At 34.7% G+C, this 10,573-nt stretch overlaps 1 protein-coding gene across 16 annotated transcripts in view; it reads right to left on the bottom strand.

The window, feature by feature from the left end:
• Positions 1–4,790: 4,790 nt before the first annotated feature.
• Positions 4,791–10,573, bottom strand: part of PHF20L1 (PHD finger protein 20 like 1) — a 74,201-nt gene continuing 68,418 nt past the window's right edge. For 15 of the 16 annotated variants that reach the window (XM_063643554.1, XM_063643549.1, XM_063643547.1 and 12 more), the window contains 2 exons: positions 9,284–9,446; positions 4,791–7,824 (listed from right to left, as the gene is read on the bottom strand). In XM_063643554.1, coding sequence (XP_063499624.1) covers positions 7,682–7,824; positions 9,284–9,446 — 306 coding nt within the window. In that variant the 3' untranslated portion in view covers positions 4,791–7,681. The remainder of the gene's footprint in view (positions 7,825–9,283; positions 9,447–10,573) is intronic. The other variant, XR_010121951.1, reaches the window with a different exon arrangement.

The following is a 10,573-nucleotide window of genomic DNA, read 5'->3' as shown; positions in this document are numbered from 1 at the left end:
TGAGGCATGAGAATCACTTGAACTGGGGAGGTGGAGGTTGCAGTGAGCCAAGATCACACCACTGCACACTGCACTCCAGCCTGGGGGATAGAGTGAGACTCTGTCTCACAAAAAAAAAAAAAAAAAAAAAAAAAAAAAAAAACAGTAAAATAGCACTGCACACTTAAATAGCTAAAACCTTAAACACTAACACTACCAAACGCCGGCAAGGATATGGAGCAAGTGAAACTCTCATTCAATTGACCATGTTTTTTAGGTCTATATCTGGATTCTCTATTTTTGTACCATGGATCTACATCTCTATCTTTATGCCATGTCTACACTGTCTTGATGATTGCAGCTTTATAATAAGCCTCAAAATTAGAAATTGGATTACCTCCAACTTTGTTCTTCTTGAAATTTCTTTGGCTATTCTAGGTTCTTTGCATTTTCATATAAATTGTAGAATAAGCTTGATAATCTATTTCAAAAAGTCTTCTGGGATTTTAAGTAGGATTGCATTATATTTACAGGTCAATTTTGGGAGAACTGACATTTCAGCAATACTGAGTCTTCCAATCCATTATCCTGGTATATCTTTCTATTTATTTATGTCATCTTTAATTATCCTCAGCATTGTTTTTGCAGTTTTCTGCATATATCTTAAACATTTTAAAAAACGTATCCCTATTTATATTTTGATACTGCTGATAATGGCATTTATTTTTAAATTCTAATTTCCAATTGCTCATTGCTAAGGCACAGATATATTAAATCTGGTAGCATTTTGGTAGATTCCTTAGACTTTTCCAGGTACAAAACACATCGGCTAAAAATATTTCCCCTTCCTTTCCAATTGGTTTACTTTTCTTTTCCTTATTGCCCAGTTCCATCTTACACTGGCAGGACCTCCAATACAATGCTGGGTAGAAGCGGTGATAGTGGACGTTCTTGCTTTGCCCCTCATCTTAGGGAGGAACATATTCTTTTGCCACTATGATGTTAGATTAAGTTTCTTCGTATATGCCCTTTGTATAGTTATAAATTATACATTTCTTTCTAATCTTTGTTTTCTGATCATTTTACATCATGAATGGATGTTGAAATTTGTGAAATACTTTTTATTTATTGAGATTAACATATAGTTCATATTTTTTTTTTTTTTTGAGGCAGACTCTCGCTCTGTCGCCCAGGCTGGAGTGCAGTGGCGCGATCTCGGCTCACTGCAAGCTCCACCTCCCGGGTTCACACCATTCTCCTGCCTCAGCCTCTCTGAGTAGCTGGGACCACAGGCGCCCGCCACCACACCTGGCTAATTTTTTTGTATTTTTTAGTAGAGACGGGGTTTCACCGTGTTAACCAGGATGGTCTCGATCTCCTGACCTTGTGATCCACCCACCTCGGCCTCCCAGAGTGCTGGGATTACAGGCATGAGCCACCGCGCCTGGCCATAGTTTGTATTCTTTTATTGACCTGTTTTATTACATTGATTTTTGATTATTAAGCCAACTTCATGTTCCTAGGAAAATACTCAACCTGATCTTGACATATTATCCTTTATATTGCTGGGTTTGGTTTGCTAATATTTTGCTGAGGATTTTTAATCTACATTCAGGATGAATATGTATTGATCTTCTGATATCTTTTTTTTTTTCTGGTTTTGGCACGAGGTCAAAGTTCATCTCAAGACATAAGATACTAAATGCTTTTTTGTACTTTCTGCCAGTGTTGACATAAAATCGAGATTACACTTTCCTTAAATGTTATAATAGAATTCACATTTAGACCTGAAGGTTTTTTCTATTGTTGTTTTGAGAGAGGGCCTTGCCCTGTCACCCAGGCTGGAGTGCAGTGGCACAATCATCACTCACTGCAGCCTCAACCACCTGGGCTCAAAGCGATCTTCCCACCTCAGCCTCTTGAGTAGCTAGGACTACAGGCAGGTGCCACTACACCGAGCAATTGTTTATTATTATTATTTTACTTTTTGTAGAGACAGGGTGTTATTATGTTGCCCAGGCTGGTCTGGAACCCCTGGGCTCCAGTGATCCTTTTGTTTTGGCCTCCCAAATTGCTGAGATTACAGGCATGAGTCATTGTGCTCAGCCTAGATTTTTAATTATAAATTCTACTTCTTCGATTTGTTTTTTTGGTAATTTGTGTCCTTTGAGGGATTTTCCCATTTCAGCAAAGCCTCAAATTTATGGAAATGTATTCACTGTGTTTTAAAAAACTGTTGGATCCACAGTAAGTCCCCCTCCTCCATTCTAGTTATTTATCAATCTCCAAGAGAGTATCAATTTTTGTTCTGTTCCAAGAACCAGCTTTTTATCTATATCTGTATTTTGTTCATTTAGTATGTCATTGGTTCCAGCACTATCATTATTTCCTTGCTATTATGCTTATTTGGCTGTAATTTGCTTTTTATCTTCTGGTTTCTTAAGGTGAAATCTTTTACCAGTGATTTTGTACTTTTATAAATATAAGTAAAGCTGTAATTTCTAACATTGATTGAGGTGTATCCCACAATTTTAGCATGTTGTTTTCATTTTCATTCTATTTAAAATATTTTCTAATTTTACTTGTAACATTTTTTTTCTTGGGCTCATCGGTTATTTAGAAGCACACTGTTTAATTCCCTAACATTTGGGAACTTTTCCAGATTATCTTCCTGGTATTGATTTCCAACTTAATTCAGTTGTGGTCAGAGAGCATATGGTGCATGATTTCAATTATTTTACATTTATTGAGACTCTTTTATATTTACCTTTATGAGACATATTGTTTTATTGCCTAGTATATAAGTCTATCATCTTTAGTGTTCCATGTACACTTAAAAAGAAAATGTATGTTCTTGTGTTGTTGGGCAGAATGACAATGTTCCGTAAATGTCCATTTTAAGTCATTTTGGGTGATCATTTTTGCTTAAGTCTTCTATTAATATATCTTGACTTTGTCTACTTGTTCTATCAATTAGTGCTAAATTAGGAGGGGTGCAATGTTCAACTACGATTGTTAAATTTTTCTATTTATTCAGTGATGTTAGTGCTTGCAGTGTGTATTTTGATGCTTTTTAAAATTGCAATGCACCATTTTTGGTGGACAAAAGTATGAGAGGGTGATAAAGACCTATAATTATAGAAAACAATATTCTGTTAGTAAGTAACGTGGAAAGGCAGAAGGGAGAATATAAACATATGTAAAATTTCTAAATGTTAAAGATTGCTCATGTATTTTAAAAGCAGATGTTGGTAAGTAACAAAACAGTATTCTGATTCTATTGTATACATTTAAAAATAATGTAACTGGTTTATTTGAATATGTCAATATTTGCCAAATGGAAATCATCCTTTGCAATAGTTTAAACTCATAAACATCTTCAAATGGAAGAATCGAAGCCCCATTGCTCTTGGCAGTGTCTTCAATTATGCATATTCTTATTAGCTTTTTCCCTCCCCTCCCACACCTTTGTTTCCCTCTCATTTCAACTTCCTTGGATCATTTCCTGAATAAACTAAGTACAATCAAGTCTTATCTCTTGCTCTACTTTCAGGAGTACCCAAAGACAGGTGTACCAGGAGTGAAATGCTTTAGAGAGGCCACTCGCAGTCAAAAGACATGAGAAGACCAGTTTTAATTAACATGCATCATCTATTTCCCAAAAACCCCTCCACCTACAAGTCTAATTATCTTTCATCTCCTTGTACTCTCTGATAGCACCTATCTTGTTGAAAAATATTTTTATGTTTCCATTAGTCCATAGACTGTGATCTTATTAATCCCATATCCATCCCCAGCCTCTAAGCTTAATAGCTGGCACGTGGACAACCCTAATGTCTAATGAAATTTCTATTTATTTAGTAACAGTTTCTAGGTACTTTATTTGCTTTACTTAATTCTCAAAACAAGGCTCTAAGCTGGGCATTATTCCCATTTTACAGATAAGGATAGTAAAGTTCCAAAAGATCACACTGCTAGTAAATTGCCAGAGTGAAAATTTGAGTCCAAGACTGCAAAGTTCATGCCTGTTCCACTATATTATTAATCACTGATGGAGTTCCTCCATATCTTAGTACAATGCAGGATACCATGAAAGGCTTTCAGTAATGGATTACTTCTCATAGGAAGAGAAATGAAGTTTGAAGGATTGTCTGGGTTTACAGAGGGACAATAAACAGTGGAGAATTTTCCAGAAGAGGAAAACAATACGAAGTAATAGAGGAAAACAAGTGTAGTCCATTTAACAGTAAGGCTACATTTAAATAACTTTGAGGATTATGTAAATTGCAAAAGATCCAGATTACAAAGACCTGACTTGGTTTGAAACAGGGAGTCACTAGACATTCCAGAGCAGAAAACTGAAATGACAAGAATAGTTGAAGCGCATAGGCTGGAAAGAGACTATGAACTTGAATAGCACAGGATTTGAATCCTGAACCCGCCCCCTTATGTCTTATCCAGGATAAGTTTCTAAATGTCTCTATCCCTCAGCCTCATCTAGAAAACGATCATTTTACCTTATTTTATGAACAAATTAGATACTGCAGGTAACATTTACAATGCATGGAACATGTGCAATGCATGGAACAGTCTGGCAGTGACAACTGTGATGAATTAGAATAAAGGCAAAGTTACAGTTTCAGAGGCCAGTGGTAATATCTTCATGACATTATTTTATAAAAAATGTTGGAGCTTCAGTAGGATGCAGAAGTAAGAAGACAACATCATGTTTTAATGATATGGATATGAGGGAGGACTCGGTGTTTGAAGCCTGGACTCTTAGGGTAACGTTATTAACAGAGACAGTGAAGTTGGCAGGAGACTTCGTTTATTGGAGGGGAAATAGTACGCTTCATTTTGAACATGTGAAATATGAACATCTGAGAGGAAATAAGACAGTGGAAATAAGATGAGTGTTAGGAAAAGGGGCTTTACCTGAAATTTAAAGAATAACCAAGTTGTTTTCGAAGTACATTACCCTTAAGTTTGGAAATAAGTCAGTAGAACCACAAACAAGTATGAGGAAGTACAAGTTTATCAGCAACATACCAAGAGGGAGCCTTCTCTACCAATGCTCATCTGTTCTGCCTGGTGGCAAATAAAACATTGTCTTTTCAAGAAACACTCTCTCTAGTTTATTCCTTCTACTTAAATACATATAGTGATATTTAAAAAGACTAAAAGAAAATAATCTCATCTGAAACTTTTCACAATGGATTGACTTCTCAGAAACTAATTCACTCTCTTAAACAAAAGGCTCAGCGCACTAGTTGTGAAAGGCTTCAATCGATTGATATACTCTATATTAAATGAAAATATGCATAAAAATAATTTGATTTAAAGATCTAAATTTAAAAATTCAGATTTACAGTTCGTAGACATATAAGCAGAGCAAAAATTTCAGTACTCTAATAATGGAATTTTCAATTTGTTGGCTAACAAATAAATTGATCTAATTTTTAGAAACTACAAGAACAAACGTGCATGAATTTAACCGTGTTCACCAGGAATCGAGAGGATGAATGTTACTAGGTACAAAGGGTCTTCTGTGTGTGTGACAAGAATCTAGGCAACACCATTATTCATAGGTTAAGGATGCTATTTGCTCCGTATCTGAAAAAAAGAAGATATAAATTCAATGTCTAGAATGTAGCCACGACAGGGAAAATATTAGAGCCATTATTTTAAAACGCAAAGGAAAAATAATAGTATCGATCATAAAATATAGACATTAGCAAATTTACTCCACACATGGAATACAGGCACTACTTTTTTACTTTGATATGCAAATTTAAGCAATTACCCCACAATACCACCTCTGCTAAAGCTTTTATCAGTAAGATCTTTCACAAAGTTAAAGTATGACAAGTAAATACACAGGACTATATTTTCTGTCTGTTGATCTTTGGCACATTTGTCAAGTTGGAGAATCTCAAAAGGCAATAAAAATTTCTGACTGTTTTGCACATTCTTTTAATCTTTACATCAAAATATAAGGCCGCAAAAAGGCAAGCTGAAATTTTAGGATATGTGGAATAATTTTAATAAAGAGTTTTACATACAGTACCCTTACATATAGAACAATGTGTTTGCAAATTTAAATAATATCTGAATGTACAGTGGCATGTATTCTTATCAAAGATAAATTCAAGTTTACTGTCTATCAGTTCTAAAATGCATTTATACAGATTGCGAGAACTGATAAACAGAATGAGGCATAAAATATTCAAGTGTTATGTCATCAAATAGCCTCCTAACAGTCTTTTTCCCCTTTTAAAAAAATTTCAAAACCTATACATACATTTTTAATTTTTAAAAACAGTCCGTTAAAAGGTAACATTTCATGTTAACCACCAATTCATATAGTCTATAGTAATAAAACTAGATATGTGATATAAATATGTGTAGATTATGTACATATGTACGTTGAGTGTTTGTTTAAAACAAGCATACACACTTACGCATACCTGCGTATGTAGCACTGGGGGCGCATACAACTCACATGAGTACTGGCAGACAGTAGGACCTAGGCTCAAAATCCAGCAAGAGCTAACACAGCAACTTAGTTGCCTTTGGTTTCAGAAATTTGTCCATTTGTGATCAAAGCTAAAAGTTTTGAGAGTGCATGTATTTTTTAAAAATAAAATTCATCTTCAGAAATGAAGCTTTTCCAGTATTCCACTACTAGCAGTTAAAAAAATCCACAGCCACAAATTATTTTGATATTCTGTCACTCCTCATCCCAGCTGAGGTTATTTACAATGTTTTTTTTTTTTTTTTTTTTTTTTTTTCTGAAGGCAAACAAACACCAAGCATACTCAGGATCAAACTGTACGTTCAGCCTGAATACTGCCATTCAACTATATATATGATATATATAGTATAAGTGATACATAGGTTTTGGATGGACTGGTGGCATTATGTAAGACTTAGGGTGGGAGAACTCTCACAATATTTAAAATCCTCTTTCCAGCAGAATCATGATCACTTGGCACATCGGACCCTTCTGCAAGCCAGTTTGTTTTTAATGAGCTTAATGCCTGCAATATATTCCAATTATTTGGTGTTTGTTTTTTAAATACATTCATAATGAAGTAAGAATTCCACAACTGTTTTTCCCAGAAGTGAGACTTCTACTGTCAGTTTTCTGATTAAGAACATTCATCGCCCAAGAAACAGCTCATGATCCTATAAAAGTTTAAATACCCTAAATTTCCGTACAGCCGGATCAACTGCTGAGAAGACAGTTCTTAGAGCAACCCTGTAGAATTCTCCAGAATTTAAATTTCCTTTACAATTTTGTTTTTGGCCAAGTGCTGGTTTATAAACATAGATCTTTCTATTAAAAACTATACAAATATACCATATTTCTTTCTACAGGTATCTTGAGCTTCATGTAAGCAACTACTCAAAAATTCTGCCAACTTGAAATCCCTTAGCATACATTATATTCTACTTCATTGTTCCTTGGCATATAACACATTCTCACTTGCAGCTTGCTCATGAATTTGTTTTTAAATACTAGCTTCCTTGATAAAGTTGTTCTTCCTTTTTCTTTCCAAGGTGCCATCCTATTGACATCACAAATCAGTGAATGACCAGACATTACTAAGCTTTTAAATTATCCACTTAGCCGTCACTTGGATAATAAAAATGCTTTGACTGAAGAAAGCCACATTCTTTCATTAAGTGTTCACTGTTGTCATACAGAGCAAAGAGTTGCTATCTGCTGTACTTTGCCCATGTCAATTAGGAGCTGTTTTATGTGGCGTTTAAGTTGGGGCAATCTTGCAAGAGGATCTGGTGGCTCCAACTCCCCTGTGAAATCAAGCCAGCTTTCCAGAACTAAAAGAGAGAAGAAAATAAACAAATTTAAACTGCAACTGGAAGAACAGTCAGAAAATGAAACAATTAGAAAGTCGGAGCTGTGATGGAGTTAAGCGTTCACTTCCCCGTCTTTAGAAGGCCGACATACTCAAGACATTTCTGAAAAGTTAGCATCCTGTCATCCCACCCCACAGAGTTCTAGTACCTCTTGGCAATTTTTATCTGTCATTTAAGATAATTTTCCCCTTTATATATATAGGAATTATATATTTTTATATATAAGGGGGAAATACATATACACATACACATAAACATATACACACTAACTTCATTTTGAAGGTCTCCTTTTACTCACTTCTGGAATAAGATACAACAGTTCCCTATGTCTGCTCAAGCTTTCTATTAATTTAGACTCGTCATCTCTACACGAAACATAACTAATCATATTTTTTAATCCAGAAGTTCTTTTTAACAAAGAAAAGGAAGTAGCAATTTCTCAGTGTTCTTTTCAGTTCCACTATTTTAATACTACTTTTTAAAAGACACGCAAGCATATTAAAATTCTAGGCAGAATGCAATTGATTATATTCTATAGTTTTTATTAATGTTTCCTTTGGAAATCTACCCTAATGATATGAAATAGTGTCAAGATGCATTTTCTTTTCTTCAAACATCGACTCAAAACATGACATTAACTCTACAGTTAGCTTATACCCAGATGGAAGAGGCTTCTAAAATGGGTTTCCATTTTCTCCCTTCTTCTCTCAAGAGGGGAAAAAAAGGAGTAGGAGCTCTAATTTAGTGTAGAGGAGAGGTATCACGTGCTTATGCCAAATTAAAAAAAGTAAAGTTGGGGTGCAGAATATCATCTATGATGTTAGGAAGAAACAGGAGTCAGAAAGCATTAAGAACAACATGGACTGAGAATCAGGTAATGTAAGTTATTCTAGTTTCTCAACTATAAAGTAGTGATAGTATCTTTCTTGCCCACTTTTCAGGCCTCCTATGTGATGATACAATTTTAAAACATAAAAGAAAACCACTTAAGGTTTACCTACTTAACTTTGTAGAAGTTTTTGTTAATTTACCAAGTGCTAACCAAAGGAAAAAATATTCAAAATGTTTTCACATTTCAAACATGCTTAAATTCCTTATGCTGACTTCCAAAGAAAGCTTAGTTCAATGAAACTAATAAATTTATTCCATAAGTGATCTATCTGGAGGCTGGCAGATAGACAGTATTTAATAAATATCCACCTTAAAAAAATAAAAACAACCTAAGATCATACCCAGTCATATTGTTTTAAGCGTAAAAGATCCCAAATGTGTCAAATACAATACAAAGGGAGTAATAAAGCCCCATCGGTATGGAGAGTATCTGCAGTTTTCATCCCATAATTTAAGAATTTTAAGTAACTTCTTCATAGTAACAATAAATTCACTATAGTAACTGTATTTTAGTTCTTTCTTAAATTACCATCGACTTCTTTTTCTATTAGGTCCATCCTGCTGGTAACTTCATTCTGCACATTTTCTATGTGTGTAAGGAGATTGAGCTGCCACTGAAGATGTGAGTCTCCTGGGTCCTCGGTGCCCTTTTTATCATTATAAACAAATATTGTATTCCCTTCAGCTGGATTCTTCTCCAAAGGACCATTGGAAAATAAACACAAAGAACGGGATGAAATGCAGTCATTGAGGTAAGGATACATGAAACACCTCATCACTGGTAACAGTTAGTGAGATCCAATCTGACTCCTAGGATATCTTTAAAGAAGTACTGCTACATAACCAAATTCCAGCTGGTGGTTCTTAAGAGCAGATGCACCCATCACCTCCCTCCACTAGGCCTCGCATGGTGCTACATAGGCAAGAAGGCTTCAATAAAATGCGCTAAATAAATGACGTCACTAATTCTACTCTGTAATTAGAATTCCTTACTAATTTAGACTGGCCTCTTCCTCAGTTAATCTCAACTGCTGATATAAGTGGACATAAGAGGGGAAAGCAATGATGAAAAGAAATCAAGAGCATTTCCAAAGACCAGTATAAAATCTAATTAACTATAGACTGGACTTTACTGTTATAGTACAGTAAATCAATGAGGGGAGGGAAAGGCAAAAACCTTTTACAAGTTTCAAAAGTACAAACTGCTTCTCACACACACATACACACACACATGCGCGCACACACACAGACACACAATGTGCGTTTAGATTTGCCAGAGATAACTCATTTAGCACAAGGGATATTAATTAAACAAAATGACTTACCACAAACTTTATGATATGAAATACAAACGTTCTAATTCAGTTAAGTACTTATTTACAATAATTACTTGTTAAGGAATGCAGAAAAATAAAAAAAAACTAATTTTAAAGTGGCCTCATTAATTGAAAATCAGTAAAAAATAAAGGTACATTTCTAAGATAATCCCAGTGAACAGGAAGTAAGTTTACAGATGTCCAATGCACATAGGTCTGTCAGAATTCAGCTTACTGAATAGTGGGATGAACTGACAAACATGCTAAAATTTTTTAAAAAGACAGAGTGCCACCTTTTATCTAACTCACATAAAGAGGAAGACAAATCATTACACCCATATGTACTTTCACATTCTTACACAAAGACATTTTTGTTTTGAATACAATGTGGTTTATTTTTTAGAAGCATCTAAATGTACTTATACAATTGAAACTTTTGTTAGACTAACAGTTTATTGAATTACTACAATTCTGAATTAGAAGATAATCAAATGTTCAAATGG

Source organism: Symphalangus syndactylus, chromosome 7 (genome assembly GCF_028878055.3).
Source record: "Symphalangus syndactylus isolate Jambi chromosome 7, NHGRI_mSymSyn1-v2.1_pri, whole genome shotgun sequence".
NCBI lineage: Eukaryota > Metazoa > Chordata > Mammalia > Primates > Hylobatidae > Symphalangus > Symphalangus syndactylus.
This window is presented reverse-complemented; position numbering and strand designations above follow the sequence as displayed.